The sequence below is a fragment of the Alternaria hordeiaustralica genome (assembly GCF_023758085.1).
Source record: "Alternaria hordeiaustralica strain BMP 2776 chromosome Unknown scaffold_7, whole genome shotgun sequence".
NCBI classification, from domain to species: domain Eukaryota; kingdom Fungi; phylum Ascomycota; class Dothideomycetes; order Pleosporales; family Pleosporaceae; genus Alternaria; species Alternaria hordeiaustralica.
The window spans coordinates 912,989-934,240 of NW_026056779.1; the positions used below are offsets into that span (position 1 = coordinate 912,989).

At 53.8% G+C, this 21,252-nt stretch overlaps 7 protein-coding genes across 7 annotated transcripts; 2 read left to right on the forward strand and 5 right to left on the reverse strand.

Annotated features, from left to right (window-relative positions):
- Positions 1-3,369: 3,369 nt before the first annotated feature.
- On the reverse strand, positions 3,370-5,023 carry J4E84_004717 (uncharacterized protein; the record flags this gene model as incomplete). The annotated part of the gene is made up of 3 exons (XM_049387320.1): positions 3,370-3,454; positions 3,508-3,527; positions 3,584-5,023. The coding sequence occupies 3 exons, from the start codon at positions 5,021-5,023 to the stop codon at positions 3,370-3,372; spliced, it is 1,545 nt and encodes a 514-aa protein (XP_049245093.1).
- A 516-nt stretch (positions 5,024-5,539) lies between these two features.
- On the forward strand, positions 5,540-7,168 carry J4E84_004718 (uncharacterized protein; the record flags this gene model as incomplete). Its single annotated transcript, XM_049387321.1, has 3 exons — positions 5,540-5,708; positions 5,768-6,924; positions 6,974-7,168. The coding sequence occupies 3 exons, from the start codon at positions 5,540-5,542 to the stop codon at positions 7,166-7,168; spliced, it is 1,521 nt and encodes a 506-aa protein (XP_049245094.1).
- A 654-nt stretch (positions 7,169-7,822) lies between these two features.
- Positions 7,823-9,248, reverse strand: J4E84_004719 (uncharacterized protein; the record flags this gene model as incomplete). The annotated part of the gene is made up of 5 exons (XM_049387322.1): positions 7,823-8,106; positions 8,160-8,240; positions 8,288-8,347; positions 8,397-9,022; positions 9,079-9,248. 5 exons carry the CDS (start codon positions 9,246-9,248, stop codon positions 7,823-7,825), a joined length of 1,221 nt encoding a protein of 406 aa, XP_049245095.1.
- A 1,670-nt stretch (positions 9,249-10,918) lies between these two features.
- On the reverse strand, positions 10,919-12,198 carry J4E84_004720 (uncharacterized protein; the record flags this gene model as incomplete). The annotated part of the gene is made up of 3 exons (XM_049387323.1): positions 10,919-11,195; positions 11,247-12,090; positions 12,141-12,198. The coding sequence occupies 3 exons, from the start codon at positions 12,196-12,198 to the stop codon at positions 10,919-10,921; spliced, it is 1,179 nt and encodes a 392-aa protein (XP_049245096.1).
- Positions 12,199-15,131: 2,933 nt separating this feature from the next.
- On the reverse strand, positions 15,132-16,312 carry J4E84_004721 (uncharacterized protein; the record flags this gene model as incomplete). Its single annotated transcript, XM_049387324.1, has 2 exons — positions 15,132-15,473; positions 15,587-16,312. 2 exons carry the CDS (start codon positions 16,310-16,312, stop codon positions 15,132-15,134), a joined length of 1,068 nt encoding a protein of 355 aa, XP_049245097.1.
- A 970-nt stretch (positions 16,313-17,282) lies between these two features.
- On the reverse strand, positions 17,283-17,889 carry J4E84_004722 (uncharacterized protein; the record flags this gene model as incomplete). Its single annotated transcript, XM_049387325.1, has 4 exons — positions 17,283-17,405; positions 17,455-17,508; positions 17,561-17,669; positions 17,774-17,889. 4 exons carry the CDS (start codon positions 17,887-17,889, stop codon positions 17,283-17,285), a joined length of 402 nt encoding a protein of 133 aa, XP_049245098.1.
- A 488-nt stretch (positions 17,890-18,377) lies between these two features.
- On the forward strand, positions 18,378-19,648 carry J4E84_004723 (uncharacterized protein; the record flags this gene model as incomplete). The annotated part of the gene is made up of 2 exons (XM_049387326.1): positions 18,378-18,843; positions 18,900-19,648. The coding sequence occupies 2 exons, from the start codon at positions 18,378-18,380 to the stop codon at positions 19,646-19,648; spliced, it is 1,215 nt and encodes a 404-aa protein (XP_049245099.1).
- Between the last annotated feature and the right edge of the window lie 1,604 nt (positions 19,649-21,252).

A 21,252-nucleotide genomic window follows, 5' to 3' on the forward strand; every position in this document is an offset into this window, starting at 1 on the left:
CGGAGGCTTCGGTGTGAGAGTGAAGCTTTGTATACGCGAAAATGACGGTTGGGTAGTAGGGGGTAATTCCTGTTGCGAATGCCTTGTCGACGAAGGCGTTCCCTACAGCTTCTGCGAATAAGGGGATCAGGTATTGACCTCCAAATTCCAGGCATTCGGCTACGAGCAGGCAATCCCATGCGGAGGGTTGTGGTAGATTTTGGGTGTACAGCCAGTCGACGAAGATGTCGAAGACTTCAAGTTCTACCTTTTCGAGACATATTGGAGTGCCGCGCGTGAGGTGTAGTTTGAAGACGGTGGAGTAGTGCGAGAGATAGTCGGAGTGGAGCAGGTATGACTTCTGCTCTGTTCCAATCTGGACCAAGACAGTACCATATTTGCCTTGGCGTGCGATTTTACTGTAGTCGAAGTTAATCGGCCGTTCATGATTGCAGATATGGAAGTTTCGTTACCTCATCCGGGGTGGCTGTATGTCTGCCTCTGCAGGACGCTTTAGGGACTGTGACTGTGGCAGTTGGTTGGCGGAGTCCATGACGACGATCTTTGACTTGTAGTGTATCTTAAGAGCAATGGAATGAAATCTTGATTTATGGCTATAAATTTTGCGTGTGTTCGCTGCGCAATGATGTTGGACCACTGGCTAACCAAGGTATCTTAGGCTTGGGACCAGATTATGAGAAATTCGGCCAATAGAAAAGCTGTGGTTTGTATTCGCGAGTAGTATAGTAATACTCAATATTATTTTATACGGCCCTCGAAGCGTTTGCGTCATGTACTCTTGCGGTAGCGTTGCTGTGTAGTTCCCAAAAAATGTAGTGCAGTATACCAGGCTTGTGTACCGTGCCTCGACCAAAATCGGACCCCATCTGCCATCGTACCCATCCAGTACGATACCAAATCACGCAGACATACTTCCAAACCATTTCCTCATCAAGCTCTTCCTCCCCTTCTTCAACTCATCAACCTCCTCTTCCACGACGACAACCTCCTCCAGCCTACCCACCCACTTGGCAGGCCCCCGCTCTCTGACGGCTCTCTCCTGTGCTCTAAGCCAATAGTCCTGCTCCATATTACGATCATTACAGGCATTCGTGTACCACTCATGCCACTCCTGATGGTCCCAACCGCACCTGCTCCCATACTTCTCTTTGACCTTCTTCGCGAAGCCCTCGACCTCCGTCTGCGCGCAGGCCGAACAAAGAGTCTCTTGCGGCAGAAACGAGGTACCAGAAAACGGTGTGCGGTAGTAAATGTAATGGTTCGAGTATGGTGTGTAGTAAGCCTTGCAGTGGGAAGACGTGCAAGGACGGAGTGTGTACCGCCAATCCCATACTTCTTCCTGCACCCCGGGTTTCGCTCTTGCATCGTTGCTTTTGGCGTTTAGGGGCACGGGAGGGGCACCCAACACTCTTTGCTTGTGCTCTCGTACTAGTGCGGCATCTTTGCTTCTGCGGTCTCGGCGGAAGTTTTCTTTGAATATCTCGAACTCCGAGGCTATGTCGTTGAGGGTCTTGCGTCCGGCGCTCTGGCGTAATTTCTCGTAGGCTTGCTTGCATGCTGTGTTGGCTTCCTTCATCTCTTGGCTAGCATGGCGTGGGCAATAGCCGTGAAGACGAGTCAGGTCGTACGGGCCCTGGGGGAGGTAGTAGTTTGATCCTGTGTGGGCAGGTGTGTAGTGCAAGGTGCATGCGGGATACAAGCAAGGTATGTAATGATCGAGGGGGTTGTATTGGCCTGGCGGAGGGCTACATGGGGACAACGGTGCCGAGGCTGCTGGGGCAGATTGTGTGGACATTCGTGAATTGGCAGACAAGACGGACTGGTAGGACACTACTCGGGATCTTGCGCTCAGAATTGGGGGTTTATAGTTGGCCGGTAGTGGTATGCCGGTCCATCTCGCATCCGATTCTTGGTTTGAAGTTGACTTGATCGTGAGGCTGCTCACACGCTTTCGCATAACTTTGAAAGATCCACTTCGAGAGATGGGAAGAGAGTCGGGACGGTGGAGACCTGGCGACTTTGGCGTTCCCCATGCCTGGAAATTATCGATCTGATCCATCAGAGTTGTGGTCGGGCTGATAAACGTGGGTATGTGATGGTATTGCGCCTTCTTCGAAGAGTTTGGTATTCTGTTGATCAGGGGTTCCGGTAGCTGTATAGTTTTCGGTCTTGCTCTCGGCCAGGTCTTTGACTTGGCCAACGGATCTGGTTCTGCGAAGCGTACCGCAGGTGGTGAAGACCTCCTGCTAGATGCCATAGTCACCGCGTCGGAAGATTTGAGACTAGGCTTCAGGCTCGATCGTTGAGGCCTTGGTGGCGTAGATGCTGATGTTGTATTAGACTGGTCACTGAAAGATGACTGAGAAGAACGCGGCGTCGAACTGCCACTGGAAGCCGCATCGGCGAAAGGCATATTAGGAGGCATTAGGTTGATTGTTGATAGAGTACCGGTAGTGACTGTTGTGGAGCGACTTGTCGAAGTGCTGGCCAGAGAAACTTGGCTGGCTATCGAGTTTTGTGTACCCTTTGATTGCTGTGTCGGTCGCATAGTGTTGGTCCCTGGATGTAGAATCTGAGACATGGCGGGCGGGGATGATGCCGGTAAACTGCCGAATCCAGTCTGGCTTCCAGGGCTCATCGATGAAACAAAAGGAGATCCAACGGACGTGCGTGGTCCAGCAGGAAAACGGTCGTCCGTCTCTGAACTGGCCAGAGAAAAAAGTGGATTAATGATGCGTGCGGGTGAGGAAGGCTCAACCAAAAAGCAAACTTGAGGACGAGTGCCGACCAAGCCAAGGACAATGCAGCTTGCGTCGAGGCATCTGCATCATCTAAAAGTACTCTGTATATCGGAAAGCAAACAAGAATGAGAGGCACAGCATATGGGGGCGGAAAGGCCATGTGTATGCGGCCTGGTTACCCACACCGAGGTACGCCGCACAACGCATCGCCCCTAAAGCACCGAGAACTCCCTAACCGTAGCAGCTTCCTGCAGAGCTAGGCCAGGGTTCGTTTATCGAAGTACCTCAGGGTGTTGGATTCGAAGACTTATGCATAAGGTCTGCAGTGTCAAGAGGCGCAGTTCAGTGCCAGTCAGCCTCGCGAACACCAAATCGCAACGTGATTGGCACCGTCACACGTGGGCCGGCCCCCGCATAGTGGAAGGTAGCTTTAGTAAAAACACAAAGTTCACGTGGGTCAATAGGAGAGTGACTAGGTGCAGAAGACACTTGGCGTTGGTCTATGCAATCTATCCGTACGACAGGTTGTCGCACATGTATGGTACATCTGGTCTGAGACTCTGCTGATCGCCCCCAAATGGTAACGAAGTATGGTACAGGGCCGTTTGGCACCGATCTGGTGATCTGTCTATAGCTTGGGTTTGGGCTGTTCTTGCTTGAGCATAGCTTCGGCAACAAGACGTCGCTGGATCTTTCCTGTTGCAGTCTTCGGCCTATAAGTGCGCAGTCAGTGCATGATCCATTTGTAGTGTTATCGTTGACGTACATGATATCGGTGAAGAAAATCTGCAGTTTGTTAGACTTTGCTCCACATATGCGGGTTTGATTGGGTATCTGCATACCTTCTTCGGCAGCTTGAATTTGGCAACGCGATCCGTCAACCATGTCTTCAGTTCTCCCGCAGTCAGGGCATGGCCCTCCTTGACCACGATCGCAAGACCAACGTCTTGGCCGTACATCTCATCTTCAATCGCGAAGCTGACAGCTTCAGATACAGCGGGATGCTGCGCAATCACGTTGTCGAGCTCAATAGGACTGATTTTTTCACCACCCTTGTTGATCAGCTCCTTGATGCGGCCGGTAATGATAACATATCCCTCAGCATCCAGCTTGCCCTGGTCTCCAGTGCGGAAAAAGCCACCCTGGGTGAAGGATGAAGCATTGGCAGCTGGGTTGTTGAGGTATCCCTTGGTAACGTTTTCACCACGAATGCAAATTTCAGCTTCTTTTCCTTGCGGCACCTCTTTGCCAGCTTCGTCGAGGATCTTGACTTCGACACCCTGACCAAGCCCCACACTGCCAGGCTTACGCTGGTTCGGGGGGAGGGGATTACTGGTCATCTGATGGGCCGCCTCAGTCATGGCGTATGCCTCCAATACCGGAGCACCGAACGCCTTCTCGAGTTCGTGGAATGTTTTGGGCGAGAGTGGACTGGAGCAGGATCGGATGAAGCGGATGTTGGGCATGGGGCTTGGGAGAGGGCTCTTGAGCAAGATCTGATGAATCGTCGGAACAGCCGTGTACCAGTTTGCCTTGTGTTCATTGAAGTCTTTCCAGAAGTCCGAGGCGGAGAACTTGGGCGGCACAATGACTGAGCCTCCTGAAGCCAGTGGCGCGAGGAAGCCAGCAAGCAGGCCGTGGACGTGGAAGAGAGGCATAACCAGCATGGTACGATCCTTGGGCGACAGCTCGTAGGTTGCTTGGATGTTCTTCATCGTCCGCAGCAAGTTACGGTGCGTCAGAGGCACAGCCTTGGGGCGTCCAGTGGTACCGCTCGTGTGCAGCACAAGAGCGACATCGTCTGGCTGCGCGGACTGGACGGACGCGGTCTTACCCGCAAGCTTTCCAGCCTCTTTGACGTCCAGGACGACCTCGCTGCCATTGTAGTAGCATTCTGCGATGGCGGCATTGTATTTCCGTGCTGCGCGGACAGCTGCCGCATCTTGCGCGAATGCACCCTTTGGTACCAATGCAATCGCTGAGCTCAGGTCGTCGATGTAGAATTCGAATTCGGACTGTTTGTAGGCCGGGTTGAGGGGCGCTGCGATGGCCCTCTGCCACGAGGCAGCGATGAAGGACACGATGAACTCGTACGTGTTGGGTAGCGCGATGGACACAGCGGCCTCGGCAGAAACGCCGACCTTTGCCAGCTGCTGTTGGAAAGCCTTGACATCGGCAGCAAGCTTCTTGTACGAGACAGTCAGGGCAGGGCTACCGGGCACGATGACGGCGGTCGAGCTTGAGTCCTTGGAGAAGGCGTGTTCGAGAGTGGTTGGGGCCATGGCGATGGATTACTAGATAGGAGATCTGATGGTCGCGATTAGAGGAACACTGCTATGCGCGGGCTTCCTGGGCGATGGTACCTTTATGCTTCTATGACGCGCAATGAAATCTACAATTGATAAGAAACACCAGAGCCTGCTCAGATGTATTCGGAGATGTGGAAATGACTTATCACGGATAAGGATTTGGATGACAGTATGGTAACAGGCGTTCCTGCATGCCCGCGCGATGCGGCTAACCCTTAGCGTGGAGGGCGCGCCGAACGCCGGCACGCGGGCTGGGGTGCTTGGCGGCAGTTGACATCGCGCCTGCCGCACCACCACCCTCACAACCAACACACTGCCGTAGTCGAATCTCACCGTCGCCGCCTCATTGTTCAATCTTGCATCCGCAAGACAGCTGCTAATCTCTGCATTCTTAGACCTGTAGCTCAGCACGCCGCCGCTCACGAGTGACGTGCGCCAGTCGCATTTGCCATTGTTCAGCGCCGCACTTGCGCGTATATCGATTTCAACATGGCCGACCAGCCGCCGCAGAAGGCGCAAGGCCTGCCGAACCCATATGGTCTTCCCAACCCCTACGCCCAGAAAGGCCTTCCGAATCCGTATGCCGCGGCCACCATCTCTGCTGCGCCTGTCAAGTACACAGAGGAACAGGCCAAGGCCGAGCAGCTGAAGAAACCTGGTATCTAACTGAACTGCTCCACACTATTGCCTTGAACTACGACTCATTTGATTGTCTAGCTTTCCATAATCCTCACCAAATCAAGCGTCCCCAGGCCAAGAAGGCTGTCCCAACTGTCAAGAGGGCCACCATGCCTGTGGCTGCCCCGCTCTCTTCGTCAGTTCCTGGACCCGCCAATCCTCAGCAGCATGGCATCGACTACTACCGAAGCACCGCAGAGGACGATGCTTCCATTCTGGAAGAGCGCAGGATGCGCGCGTATGAGGAGAAGCAGAAGAAGAAGGAGCAGAAGAAGTTCACCAAGATGTACGGACTTCATGAGCCTCTGGCCGCTCATAAGCCCGACAAGCCGTCCAACTTGCTAGCTTACAAGGCGCAAGGTGGTTACCGACGCAAGAAGGAAGGCTTCACTGCCTTCTTGCGTGGAGCTGCCGCTCAGCATAAGTCTCGCGATGGCAGTGAGGAAGCCAGTGGCACCCCGTCGGCGTCTTCGTCTAGCTCAACCCCTGCTTCAGTTGCGACCAAGCCTTCATTCGCTCCACCTGCATACTACGACGACAAGTCTGCGGCACCCTCGTCCGACCCTTCAGGAGAAGATGCTTATGCCCGCCGCATGCGTCTGTCGCAGCAGCAGTCTGATGCCGTGCCTCCGCCACCTCCGTCGGTCACAGATGACTATGTACCTCCGCCTCCTCCCCCGCCAGCTGGTTCACCACCAGCCCCGCCGGGCTATCAGGGTGCTACCATCTCTGCGCCTCCAGTCCGATACGCGGCCGCCACTATATCTGCGCCTCCAGTCCGGTATGAGCGTCCTGACGTACAGATGGAAGATGCAGACAACGAGCCCGCCCATGACGAACGCCCCGCCAAACGCGCCAAGATCAGCAAAGCCGAAGCCATGATGAATAAGATGGGTTACAAGAAGGGCCAAGGTCTCGGAAAGAACAACGATGGTGTCGTTACCCATCTGGAAGTCAAGAAGCGCAGGGCCCCTCAGGGCGCAGGCAATCTCGACGCCAACGGCAGAGTCCAGTCTCAACAGGTCTGGGATGTCAGTGGCGGTATGCGTATTCAGAAAGACGAGCCTAGCAAATTCGGCGACAAGTCAAGTGTCGTGGTCACATGGGGTTGCGTCGACGGTGTTGACTGGGACGCCAACGCCGAGCGCAACGACGGTGGCATCCGACAAGACATGGGCGAGGCATTCGGCAAAAAGGTAAGGCTTAAGATGTGGTCGTCAACATGCATATGCTAACAGAGTCCAGTTCGGTGGCGATGTCGAGCGTATCCAACTGGACGAGAGCAACAAGGATGGCGTAGTCTACATCCAGTTCAACTCCCCGATGGCCGCCCTCAACGCCGTGAACCGCTTCGACGAAGGATGGGAGTTCAGAGGCAGGAAGATCCGCGCCCAGTACTACGACGAGCGCAAGTTCCACTCTGGCATCTACGACTACTAGAAGCCACCGCTCTGATCAGTGTCGGCCTGTCGAATTCGCGCGTCCTAGTAGTTAGCCTTCGAAGAATCGTTGGAGTATTCCACTTTATGCTTGGTGTGATGGACAAGAATTACGGCAGGGAGGATATGAGAGGTTGGAGCATGTGGGATCGCTGGTATGGATCTGGATACGCTTGAGGGGCAGATGTGTATGACTATATGGATCGGGGATGGGTCTCATGCTCGTCTCTTCAAGAGATTAGAGCTTTGCGCATCCTCTTGGTCGCTCTACAAGGAGCATAATCCTGAGATATGCCCAGCCTCTGCTTATGGTATATCACCATGGAATATGAAGCCCGTAACTCACAACACAAGCTTTGCAAACATGTGGTGTTTAGATTCCCATACTCGGAACTTGAAAAGCATATATGATGATAAAACCTCGCAAGGCAGCAAACGGGATATCGTTATCGTATCGTCTAAAAAGAGCTACGCCGCAGTCTCTGCACTCCTACTCGTACAGAAGTATAACATGTTCCCCCATCTAATATCAGACTCCAAGATTCGCCCGCAACTAACCCATGTCTCTAATGCGAGGTACGCCCGACTCCAAGGTATATATGCTCTTCGTCCACTTCTCAATCACTCTTCACTCGCGCCGTCTCTCCAGCGCTAGCTAAGCATTCCCAGGCTTCTCATCCGTATCGATATGCCAGACAACGTAGTTGGGCAATCCATATACGCCGTAGCCTGCTCGCTTGGCCATCTTGGCAAAGCCTTCTGTCTCGGCTTGGTTTTCGAAGGGGTAGCAAGGGAAGTTTACGCCGGAGCGGTGGACGTCTGCTTTAACGATGATGTTTACGCCGCCGATGCCGTCGAGGGGTATTTCTTCGTCTTTGTCGGCGCGCCAGTCGCCCATTGTGGCCATGTACTTGCGGTTCGTGGGGTATTGCTTGTAACCTGTGGGTGTGAGCTGATGTCGAGGGAGGAAATGTGGAGGGCAGGGAAAGTACCTTCTGCGAGGACAATGTCTTTGTCGAGGGTAGAGGCAAGTTTGAGGCCTTCGGGAGATTCTTGCCAGGAGTTGTAATCGACTGAGTCTTGTTAGTGGTAATCGGAACTGAGTGGGGTGAAGACTTACAGCGCCCTTCGATGTCGACCATCTTGCCATTCTCCTCCTTGTACCTGTGGAACCAGATGTCTGTCTGCTGTTAGTGTGAATTTTTAGGGACTACATCTGCAAGACGTACTAGGAACGAGAACATCCCGATCATGCGCCACGAAATCCTCGATGATCTTGGAGGGGCTGTCGACGATATCTACGTCCCTCCAGTATACCCAGCTGTGCTCCGGCTTCAATGCAGTGTAGAGTAGGTAGTTCCTGGCCTTGCCCAGCGCCTTTCTCCGTGGACCTTGTGCCTCAAAACTGTGTCTGTCCTCTACACTCTGCGAGAGTGTGACACCGAAATCTTTCTCAACAATCATGGTCGACCTGAAAGCTACTTCAGGGTTATTTTGAACTCTCTCCAATTCCTTTGCCAATGCTGCCATGGTATCGTCTGTTGTGTCGCCGACCAGAAACGCCAGATCGATCAGCTCGTGGGGATACGTGAGTGACGTGAGAAGGTCGAAGTGTTTCGCGAGATAGTACGAGGCATCGCGGAGCGGAGTGAGGATCAGAACACGCTCCTTGTTCTTGGCTGCGTCAATGGTCGAAGCGACGCCGTTGAGATCGACGTGCTGGATTTCGGTGGCGTTGACCTCTATTGGTTTGTGGTGGTTGAATATCACGGGGGTGTTTAAGTGCGCGTGCCAGTCTTCGTTCTCGTTCGCGGTCATGTGCATTGGAGGTTTCGAGGGGCCGAAGCAGTAGAACCTGGGACAGTATGATTAGCGATTGCTCCATGTAACACATTGGGAGACCTGACATACCTCTGCATCTCCCCAGCTGCTGACCCCATGGACCGCCATAGCAGCACAATTGCTGTAACCAGACCAATGGAGATGAGGAAGCGTGGGTTCCGTACTGTGCTTATGACCTGTCTTGATGGTGGCAGCCGGGCTTTGGCAGCCTTCCACGAGTATCCTTTTCCCGCAAGCATGTTGAGTCGGTAGGATCCCGCGTGTTCCTTCTCCACCTCTTCCCCTCTGGCCTGTGATATGCGTATCGATGAGCTACGCGCTCGGACGCTATCGGTATTGCTGGTTTCCCTCTGTGAATGAAGCGGCGGCGATTGCGACTGTGGCCTCTCCAGTTTGGCGGTTGAGAGCGCCCGGGCGCGCGACGTTTGGGGTGTGGACTAAATGTTGCTGGTGACGTCGCAGCGAGGTCGGGGGGAAGCAGCGGCGGAAGCGACAGACGGTAATGACTAGTGAAAGCAGGGTCCTGACTTGCTGCACAGTGGGACACACGAGGGAAGCTGCGAAAGGGGTGAACGACAGGCGCAATTGCGTTGCAGAAGCAATTCGGTCAGTACAGATTACCGTTGAGCGCGACGAGCATGCGAATGACGCTAAGTGCAGATCAATCGCGATAGTGCCGCTGATGACGACGCCTCGGAAATATGATAGACGGTAATTCTCTCATAATTCACCGGAGACCACAACGAAATGCCAATGTTACATGTTTGGCCTAGAACGTTGCTCAATATACTTGTTCCGTAGCGATTGGGCCCTGCGTGCGTACCTTCCATTTTCCTGGGTAACCGCACGTGAAAGCATGTGCTGGGAACACCAAACCGGCGGCGCCCCCGGCTCCTAACAAAGAAGCTGCGTGGTACAGAATGTCGTGCATGGGACATGTCTGCGATATGTACGAGAGAAGCTCACTCGTTTACCCACATCATCTGTTATACGAACTTAGTGACTGCGGCCCGCACTTTAGAGCCCGCTCTCCGTCTTACCACCCATAACTGAAGGGATGCCTGAACTAGGTATTCGAGACATGAAAGCCTCGTCTTAGGTATTCAAGAGCCGAAAGAGAGTTCAGGTATAAACGACAATGCGGTATGGAATATTTTACTTGGAATGCATGGACGTGGTTGCAGGTGCGCTGCCAACTAGCGGCGCAAGACAGTCTCAGAACGTATGGAATCAAGTTATGCGGGAGGATGGATTGAGCTGAGCTCCTGTACCACATTCGACAGAAGCCCCTAGCTGTTCTTCGAGCGCTTGCCCTTGCACTTGTCAGTTAATTTTGGCAACACTATGACATGATCGATGTCCGTCGCGTCAATAAGGTCAAAGCTCATGCGCCAATACCCACCACTGTTGGCGTTTCATCCTCCTTTTGAGAAACACTGTGAAGGCTTGATGAGACGACATGGACAGACATGACACATTTGAAAGCTCCGTTCGGCGAAAAGCAAAGTTCAAGTCATAGGCGGTGAAGCTCGCAAAGGCCTCAATGCGTGACGTAGGATTTCCAGACAAGCACATGCTAATTTCAACACATCACAAGAAAACGCAGAGCAGATTTAAGAAAGACTGTATGCCACTATCCCAAATAAAGCAACTCCTCCTGCAATTCTGCACACCGTGTCGCGGGGCAGACATATATGTACTGCGAATTAACAGGCTGCTCGACCCTCGTAGCCAAATGATACATTCAATTGTTACATGCTGAACCATGAAACCGTCCCCGATGCCCCTTCAGTCCTCAAATGCTGAACTCCTGCGTCAGCGCCTGTTCGCTTGATGCTATACGCTATCAAAGAAAGTCAGGTGGGGGTAGTCTATGCAATTATGATGGAACGCCAGCGTCATAAGCTTTTTAGAGAAGGAGAACAGCGGCCATGGCGGCGAGGCCAAGGGCACCGTTGACAGCGCTGAGAGTGGTGGCAGCGCCGGTCTTGTCGTCACCGTCACCCTGCTTGGTACCCTTGTGGCCCTCACCAGCGGGGTCGATGAGCTTGCCCTCGCACCTGTAGCCACCCTCGATGAGCTTCTTGTCCTTGAGGGGCTTGTAGGTCTTGCAGGTCTCGGTGACGTTGTCAGTGGACTGGAGGTTGAAGGCACCGGAGACGCTGTTGAGCTTGGGGGTGGTAACGCTGGCAGGTGTTAGCAAGGCATGTTGTACAGCGAATATGGAGCAAACTTACTCAGTGAAGTTACCGCTCATATCGAAAGCTCCGCCAATGCTCTTAAGGACAGGGTAGCCATCGATCTCGATAAGCTTGGAGTTGTTGGCGATCTGAAGGTTGCCGGAGATCTTGGTGAGCGCTGGGAAAGAGACGTTGGACAGGTTCTCGTTGGCGACAAGGGCAACAGCCTCGCCGACGGAAGTAAGGTTGGGAGCGGAGAAGGACTCGAAACCGTTGTTGTAGAGACCGAGGGAGCCGTTCAGGCGCTCGAGGGAGGGAACTGAGACGGAACCGCAGAAACGGAAGGTCAGGTTGCTAGCCCAGATAAGGTTGGGCAGCTCGACCTTGACGGCCTCGTTGTTGTCGGCGAGAGTCAGCGACGTGGAGACGTTGCCGAGCTGCATGGAGATCTCATCTATGTAACCGTTGTTTGCGATGAAGACAGTGTCGACCTCCTCAATGTTGATACCCTTGAGGGAGCGGAGAGCGGTGTTCTGGATGTCGACCTTGTTGGCCTTGGTGACCTCGCCAGTGAAGCCAATCTCCTGAAGAGCGGGCAGGGCGTTCCACTTGATGGAGTCGATGGCCTTGAGCTTGGGGAAGTTGACGGCGTTGAGACGGGTCAAGTCGTTGAGCATCATCTCTCCGTCGAGCTCCTCGAGGTCGCTGGCACTGATCTGCTTAAGCTCGGTCGCGGTGTCGGCAATCAAGTCACCCTTGATCTTCTTGACGCCGGGGAAGGAGATGTCGTCGGTGGTACCAGTCGCAATGGCGATGTTACCGGAGAAGGTTGAGCAGGAAGCGATGGCGCTGGCGTCACCGGCATTCTGGATGGTGGTAGTGGCGGAGACACTGCAGGCAGCTGGGGTGTTGTCAGTCAATGTTGACGTGGTCTGGTGTTAGAGAGCCTACCGTACGCGCCGCTGGCAGCAGCCAGGGCCGGGAGGGCGATCTTCATCATGGAAGGCATTTTGTGTAGTGCAAGTGGTGTGGTAACTGGGAGGAAAAGTCAGCGGGCGCGTCCATGAGGTGAGGCGACTGAGAAATGTGGACTGGCAACACGGACCTGGGATATTAAGACTGCTCGTTCCGGTTTCAGTTGTGCGGGTGCTGCGGGCTAGTTGTCGAGCGTGGAAAGATGCTGGAGCGAGGGGAAGAATTAACAAGTAAAGCAGGCAGTATTAAATAGAGTAGTCCCAGAGACGCGATCAAGAAGGCGCGGTCGTCGGTAGCGAGTGTGGGTGAAGACTGAGAGAGAAAGGGCAGGAGGGCATTCTAATGGGAGCAGGCGCGAGAAAAGGGGAGCGCGGTGGTGCCAGTCCGGGCAGCCGCTAATAACGCTAGTGAGGCCGGGTGGAGATCATAGGCGGCCAGAGCGTGCCCACCATCATCGATCAAGCAAGCAAGCCAGAGTGAATGTTGCAAGCGGGCCTGGGGCCACGCACTGGTTGCTGGTGCAGATGGTTTCGCCGCCTGCGCGCGACGACACCGCCAGCAGTGCCGTGGATGCTGCATGCTCGTGGCTACCCGCATCGTGTTGCCATGACTGCACCACGGCGGCCGTACCGAGCGCGCGGACGGAGTGGTTTGACAGGCGAGGGCTACCACAGCTCTGCATCCATTATCCATGATGCCTCCTCGCCGCCCGTCGCCCGTCGCCTGCCACCGCACGCTGCTTGTCGCTCTTAGCTTCACGTGCCGAGCACGCTGCTCCCAATTTCAAGCTCTGAACCCTCTGCCCTGATAAGCACCTTGCAGCATCCGCAAACAGCAACCTCTCATGCGTGAGCCTCAACAACAGGGGTGGCGTCTGGATCGCCGCTCTGTCGCCCTAGGAGACGGCCATCCGCTACTGTGCCCGCACCATTCCGCTGCTCCCCAACGTCTCCATCCGTCGTCGACGGACCTGTTAGTTTTGCTGGTAACCGCTCACTACGCGGCAATGCGGCACCTTCGCTCCATGCCCGCCCATCCAGAGTCTTCTTTTGCCACTGTCTGGCCGATACGAAACACAACAAGCACCGTGGATTATTACGCGGCCTTTTACTATATCCGCCACCCCTGTCCAATGGTTTCAATGCGGTTACACCCTTTATGGGCCAGATCCGAGTTGGGTATAGCGCAGCCGTTGCAATCTCATGAGATGCGAACCCCAACAGCGGTTATAATTACACCACGACCTTGCGCGCTGGAGCTCCATTGCTGCTTTCGGCCATGTGCACTCGCCTCTCCTTTATATCCATTTCGCCCCAACATCTGCATTGCGCCTCATTTCGTTATTCTCGTTCTTCAGGCGGCTGTTGCGATGAACCATCTCGCTTATCGTCCACCCCAAGCGACAGCCTCACCTTCGATCCTTCCTGCCAAGCTTATTGCTTGACGCGCATTGATTGACCTCTCATTTCCAGCCTGGGGCTCCCGAGGTCCACATGCGCCGCACGCACAACGTCGTGTTTCCTGCCATGACGTCGGCAGTTACAATTGTTTCAGTCTCGGATTTTTTCTAGAATGGCCCACCACCTCCCACAACGAAGAAACTCAACAGTCGCGTTGCCGTGCAGACGAACACATGAGTAACCGTGGATGGATTTATAAGGTAGTTTAGAATTGGGAAACGATGTATCATCCTTTGAGAGCTAGGTATTCGAGTCTTCCATCGATGGGCTGAAGTCTATATATTAGTCCACTTTGCCGCCCTCACGATGCCCGCGGTCGATGTCGTTTCGTTGAGCTTACTTTTTACATACAAGGAGCGAGCGCTGCAGCCTACTCATTCGCGCCGCTTTTCGCTTCCGACCTCATCTTGCGGCAGTACTGAAATAAGCCTTTCTGGCCGATTAGTGGGTCCGTCTCTGGTCCCTCCACAATTCGCGACTTAGAACATCATGGGCATTTGCGACATCGTACATCAGTAACATTTCACTTACGAAGGAAATACGAAGCCGAGTAGACGAACGTGTTTGACCCAATTGCTCAGTTTACGCATCTGTGGGGTCTTACTCACGGTTCGCATACAAACTTCGCGCCACTCTTCTAGTGAACCAAAAATTTCGCTGGGTCATCAGCAGAGGCTGCTCATGTTTCGGTCCTATCACATCACTCCAATTTACTACAACATATTTCTCGACCTGCCTACATGCGAATCTCTCGCGGGACATCATTGCCCAGATGAAAGGGTTCTGTGCACCATACACTTGGCACTTTCTGTCTCGATATTGAGTTTCCTCCGCATTTCATCCCGTACCTACACAGCAACAACAGGTTGTGAACATTCGTGCCGAGAGCATCGCTGCCTTGATAGCGAGCCACAAACGTTCGCATACCAACGCAGTAGCCAATGTTCAGCGTTGCTGTATAATACACCTGGTTCATCCACGATGGATGTAATCCACTGTCCCCGACCCACGTTCCATCTCCACCAAACAGATCTTCGACTCCACTACAACACATAGACCTCATGCTGTACATGCGTATTCCACTGCAGTGACCAACGCTTCTCCATGGGAAATTTATTCCCGACAATCAAGTCTTCTGCAAAACATTAACGTCCACATCGGCAATTCGCCACATATACCACATAAAGAGTGACCTAGCAGCGGAGGACAGTATCAGTTTACTTGTCATTGGAAGGTTATGTTCAAGGTCAGCGTACCTGTAAGGCGAGAACTTGGAAGCCATATCGAGCATTTCCTGCTCCGTCATGTACCTACACGGCGTCCATTAGTACATCTTGCACCGGTGTGATAGTGCATGATGAATAATACGTACTTCCACTTCCCACCTTTGCTCTTCAGTTTGCTCACATCGCGACCCGCGTACACGGCCATACCCCGTCTGCAAACACGTCAGTCACGTTATCAGTCAAAGAAGCACACGCTGATCTCTCAAGCGATCAAACTCAACTCACTGTACACCCAAATCCCCAGTCGCGAAAACATCCATTCTCTTCAACCCAAAGCAAGCAAACATCTCTACGCTCCATCGCCCCAAGCCCCTCACGGCTACGAGCTTCTCGATGAGTTCTTCGTCGCTGGCACTGACTAGCATCTCGGCTGAGAGTTCGCCAGAAGCGAATTTCTCGGCTAGGCCGTAGATGTACTCGGCCTTGCGCTGTGAAAGACCTGCTGTACGCAGCGTTGCGATGTCTTTTGTGAGGACCTGAGTGGGCGTTGGAAAGGACGGGTGGGTGTCTGGGAAGAGGGCGGTGAACTTTGCGCGGATGGATGAGGCTGCTTGGCCTGATACCTGTGGGGGAAGGTTAGTTCTGCGTGTTCATTGTAAAGCCTTCTTTGTATATGACTTGCGACGACTTGCTTTCGTCTTCATCCACCAGCATACTCATATCACTATCTACATACCTGCTGTCCTATAATCCCCTTCCCCAGCGCCTCAAACGGCCTCACCACCTCCCTCAGCCCCTCCGGACTAAAGATCCCACATTGATGCCCTCGCACCACCTTTTCCAGTTTAGGATCCGTCTTGATAAGAAAGTCCTCTGCTTCTTTCAACAGATTATCGATATTCGTGCTCGCGGGTGGAATGGCACCAACATCTGGTGGAACAAGTTCCTTTGCTTTCCTTTTCTTGGCAGGAGAAGGGTCGGTGGGTTTTGCGGGGGAGGATGCGTAGGCTTGCACCACGTGCGATCCATTGGGTGTGGCTAGGTGGGCGTTTGTTGTGTGGGGCTCTGCTGGACGGGTGGTCGAATCTGAAGGTGAAAATGTGGGGGCTGAAGAGAAGATACTGGCACCCGCAGGTGTGGGTGTGAAAGGGGGTGGTTTGAGTGGTGATTCTGATGACGGTGCTGGTTTTGATGCTGTTTTACGCTTCTTGGGGAGTGGTGTCGCAGGGAGGGATGAAGATGAATCTGCTGAGTCTACAGACTTGACTCCGTTGGTTTTACCATCCACAGTGATCTTATTCTTCGTCTTGTCTGGTGCAGATGTTGCTGTAGTTTTGCGCTTCTTCGTGGGTACACTCGCCTTGCTAACTTTCTCATACTTTGCAATACCGTTCTGAACTTTGGAATCCAATGGAACTTGCGTACTACTACTGGCGACGCGAGCGGAGCGTCTCAAAGACATGGTGTGAGGGTTGTACAGGTGGTTGAACGTTCTGGTGAATGGGATAGTCTGACGTCATAGCGTTAGGATTCGAGACGGCTGCGAGACTGCGACAACGTACTTTTTGCTTCAAGACTCTTATTGCAATCATGAAATCGGGTCAATGAGAGAGTGTGTTGTTAGTTGCGCAAGTGGGGAGCTTGACGCGATGCGCGGGAAGCTATTCTTGAGCTGACGCCTGGGCACATGACAGCGTGGCGCTGACATATCCAGAATCCTGACATTGCGCATCCGTCGTATGCGAGAGGATCGGCATATCACTCGCTCTATATAGAAACGTGGCGAGGTGCAAAAAAGCTTACTCGAGTACACGAAATCCTGCGAATTTGCAGGTATCCTCCTGTTCGAGCATTTAGTTGTGGTGACCAAGGACGGAATAGTAACTTCGGATTCCCGTAGTCGCTCTCCCCATCCCAAGAGCAAATGCTATAACGTACTACAAGTTCGGCATTTGCATGCAGAAATGGTACTAATTTCTTGAATCTGAGATAATTGTTCAAGTGAATTTGTCCCGCGTCTTTCAACCTGTCATGTTCTATCTGTTATTACAGTAATTCCATGTCTTCGGTCTTAGTCGTGCAGTAGCTCACCACTTCATGCCTGACTGTTCCCATGAAGTGCATAGAAGGTGCATGTCATTCATATTTTCCGGTTGTATTTGAGCGTTGCTTTCCGAAGCCAAAACCAGGCGTCATGCCGTGGCCACGTCCCCAATCAGTCGTTTTCCATGGGTTGCAAGACGAATGCCCGCGGCTGAGCACACGCGCATTCGTAAAAGTTCTTGAAATCATATTGGAAAAAAGAAACGTATTTCCAGGCGCAACAGAGGGGAGTCCTGTACGAAATGTGTTGGTATGGTACAATCTATTGCGCAACCTCAGACTCGATCCACCAAGCTCCAATTGATTCCCCCAGACTCGGTATATACATTCTAGTGTCCGGTGGCCTGGGCGGCGTTCTTCTGCCTCTTCTGGATAACCATGGCCTCGAGGTCCTCGCGCTCGGCCATCTCGGACTCGATCTCTGTGATGAGCTCGGCGAGGTATGGTGTGTCCTTTTGCATTGTCAGCATCTGGTATTCGGGGTAGAAGCGATATCCCTACATCCTCGGGCTTGGTCCACTCCTCCTTGGGCAGAAGCTGGTGGGACATGGAGAGCTGCCGCAGATTAGCCACATTTGCCATGTCCTTATATCTTGTTCGGCAGTACCTGGAAAGCTCGGCGCAGACGGAAGACACGGTCGTAGGCCTCCTGTGGTCGGAGACGCTTCAGGGCGGTCTGAACTACGTCGTTCTCCTCGGGGAGCAAGTCATCGGCCCTGCATCACAAATCCCGTCAGCCCATCATTCCACAATCGGCCATATCCCCCACTGCCTCCTTCTGTATTTTTGTATACACCGCGTCCGGATCGGGGCTCCGTACCTCAGACCGAGCTGCCTGTAGCCGGCGGCGTTGCAGTACCAGTTGGCGAGCGGCTTCATCCAGCGCTGCAGCCACGGGCGCTTCATAATGTACGGGGCGAGAGACGGGGCAGACATGGTTGCGGGTGTTCGACGGCGGATCGGAGGGGTCGAGACGGGTGCTGTCGTCAATTGCAGTTTTGACGGTCGGAGGTGGTGAGGTCGTAATGCGAAAGAAGCGAACGCCAATAGGCCGGCGGGCAGCGCTTGGCCCGCCGCAGGCCTTGGTCTTAATCAGCGGCCTGTCCCCACCCGCCAGAGCAACTTCACTCGTGCTCCATCCTAGCTCTGACGTCTGCCCACAACCGCCCTCTCACACCCGGCTTCCGAGCGCATATCCTGGCACGAGGCCCGCACGCAACTGAACGCTTTCACCACGACTCCCTCACTGCCCGTCCGCCTGTCAATGGAGCCGAACAATCGCTAGTCATCGTGTTACTCAAGTGCTGCGGGGTTTCCGCAACACTGAGGCACCGCACAGGGGACGACGGCCTGTATGCGCCCACCCCTCCCGCCCCGCGCTCTGATTCAAGCTCTCTAACAAGTCGGCCATGGCAGTACCCCTCATGTCGACACACGAACCCGCGCCGCCGTCCCCGCCTAACGTTCCCGACCGGTATGCGCCTTCCGCCGTGACAGTTGAACCGCGAGACATGTCCCCCCCAAATCAGCAGCGCACCTGGAGCTCGCCCGTTGCCGCCCTCGCCGTCAGGGTCTCCAAGCTCCCCGACAGCTCCGTCAATGCTCTGTGCGGAGCGTCTGCGGGAGTTGCTTCGGGCATAGTGACGTGCCCGCTCGATGTTATCAAAACCCGCCTGCAGGCGCAAGGCTCTTTCCGCCCCAGGACGTACACCGGGCCAACGCGCACAGTGTACAAAGGCCTCACTGGTACTGCGCGAGTCATATGGATCGAGGATGGTATCCGCGGCCTGTACCGAGGACTCGGGCCCATGCTGCTTGGGTACATTCCAACCTGGGCCGTCTACATGAGCACTTATGAATCGACGAAAAATGTTCTCTATCCTCAGATGGGTTAGTAATACACACGGGCACCCGAGTTCCTGTTGCTGACGAGACTGAACCCACAGAGAACAAATGGCTCGCTAGGACCATCGCCTCGTTGTTTGCTGGTGGCTGCTCGACGCTAGTCACCAATCCCATATGGGTCGTCAAGACAAGACTCATGTCCCAGGTCAGCGCCCGCGCATCTCCCGAACACCGGCCGCCATGGCACTACACAAGCACCTTTGACGCCTTTCGCAAAATGTACCTCAAGGAAGGCATTGCCTCCTTCTACTCGGGACTTACACCTGCGCTCCTCGGCCTTACCCACGTCGCCATTCAGTTCCCGCTATACGAGTTCCTCAAGATGAAGTTTACTGGCTTGGAAATGGGCCAGACAGACAGCAAGACTGAGGATGTGCACTGGTTTGCCATTGCGCTGGCAACAGTTTTGAGCAAGATGACGGCGACTTCGGCGACATATCCACATGAAGTCTTGCGTACGCGTCTGCAAACACAGCAACGTTCGCTGCCCTCGCACTCCGATAATCATGTATCGTTTCGAGGAGGCCAGCACGACCGATTCCATACCCGCCCTCCTGGCACGGCTTCGTCCGATGGTATGATAAATTTACCCCGTTATCGTGGTATCTTGCGAACATGCACAGTCATCCTCCAGGAAGAAGGATGGAGAGCTTTCTACAACGGAATGGGGACTAACATGGTTCGTGCTGTACCTGCTGCAGTCACGACCATGTTGACATTCGAGTCGTTGAAGGCCGTTCACCAGAAGCTAAAGAACGAGGGTAGGAAGATAGAGAACGAGGTCGAGTGACGGTAGATATCTGCCTTTCGTCTCTCAATTCACAGGAACCGATCGGCATCATTACCGGGCGTTTAGTCATGGGTTAGGAGTGGAAATATCCCAGTGAGCACTCCTGTTCTGTTTGTTCATACGTTTGTACGCACAGGGCAGCATTTTCGGGCACTGTCAGCATCAAAGCTTTGGCGTTTGTAGGGCAATATGGTTGATTTCCTATAGGCTGTCGCAAGTGCGAGCAGATTTAGCACTTGTTTGAGAGGCACCATTTACATGATTATCTAAATATACTACTAGGAGAGCATTGCTTCTAACAGGTGCATTGTTGCCAGGCCTCCTGAACAAAGCATGCCAACAGGGCGGTCAGCGTCGCAAACGCAGCGCCGCATACGCTGAATTCATGAGCACCGTTAATAACGGTGAGTTGACGTGTCTACATTCTTCAAGTGAGCGAAGCCCCATTCGCTGAGGTTGGAATTGACAAACGCCCACGCCACTCACCCTGGTTCCGCGATCATGCAGGCGCACCCTTCCTGAAGTGCACATGCTTCACGCGTTAGACTTCACACCCTTTGCTAGGCTATATACCTTGTATGTTAATCGTGTCCATTGTCTTGGCTTTTTTGCCGGCACACCATGATTCCGTGTACCGCTCCCGCAGAGCCGCATATAAGCCCACCGCCCATTCCTGTCCGCAGCCGGCTACGACACGGCTCAGCATATCAAAAACGGCTGCGCGCTATCTTTTCCGAGCCTACGAATGCAACTAGTGTTCCATCGTCTCCTACCTCACAAACCCTTTTCGACGAACTTGATCGGGAGTTGACGGAAACAGAACAGAGACAGGTCAGCGCCAACTTGGAGGGAAAGGATATGAGTGACAAGAGAGAGTGTCTGCTCTGGGATAATTGGGAAGGGAGCGATACATCGACTGAAAGAGGGCTCAAGAGTGACAGTGGTGGTGCTCCGGGAGACGGCTGCTTCAGTGGACTCGAATCTGAAGCGAGCGATGGAGAAAACTATCCCGAACCATTGCGACTAAGTGAGAGAAGCGGGGATGTTGTGGAGCAGATGGTGGTGCAAGGGCGCGTGCCGGGACAACGAGGAAGTCGCGACGGCCCACCTTCTGCCATCCACACTGATCACACAACGCGCTCTGAGCACAGCTCACCGTCCTCTGATTACAGTATTCAGACAATGGACACGAAAGTGTCCGACTGGCTGGCACAAGGGTTCCATACCTCTGAGTCTCGGGAACCAGATCCTCCACGACAGATCTCCAGCAACTCCGATCGCCCCTTCCCTCCCAGACATGCTGCCTTCTCACTTTTTTCACCAACGTCCCCGTCGACCGGTAACAAAGAGTATACACCACCCAGCAGCCCTTTTGCTCGACCTGCTTGCCCGATGTCCCCGTTGAACAACGGAAGAGATGTTTATGGCAACTACATACCTTCAAACACGAAGGACTATTTCGCCCCGCAGTCGCCTCCAATGTCTCCCAATGTGCAGGCCATCCCGGAAAGCCGGGTCTCTTTGGATCAGGGTCAATCACCACCCATGGTGCGTCTCCGTGGTGGTGGCTGGAATCTGAAGGGACTGTGGAAGACATCCGATAC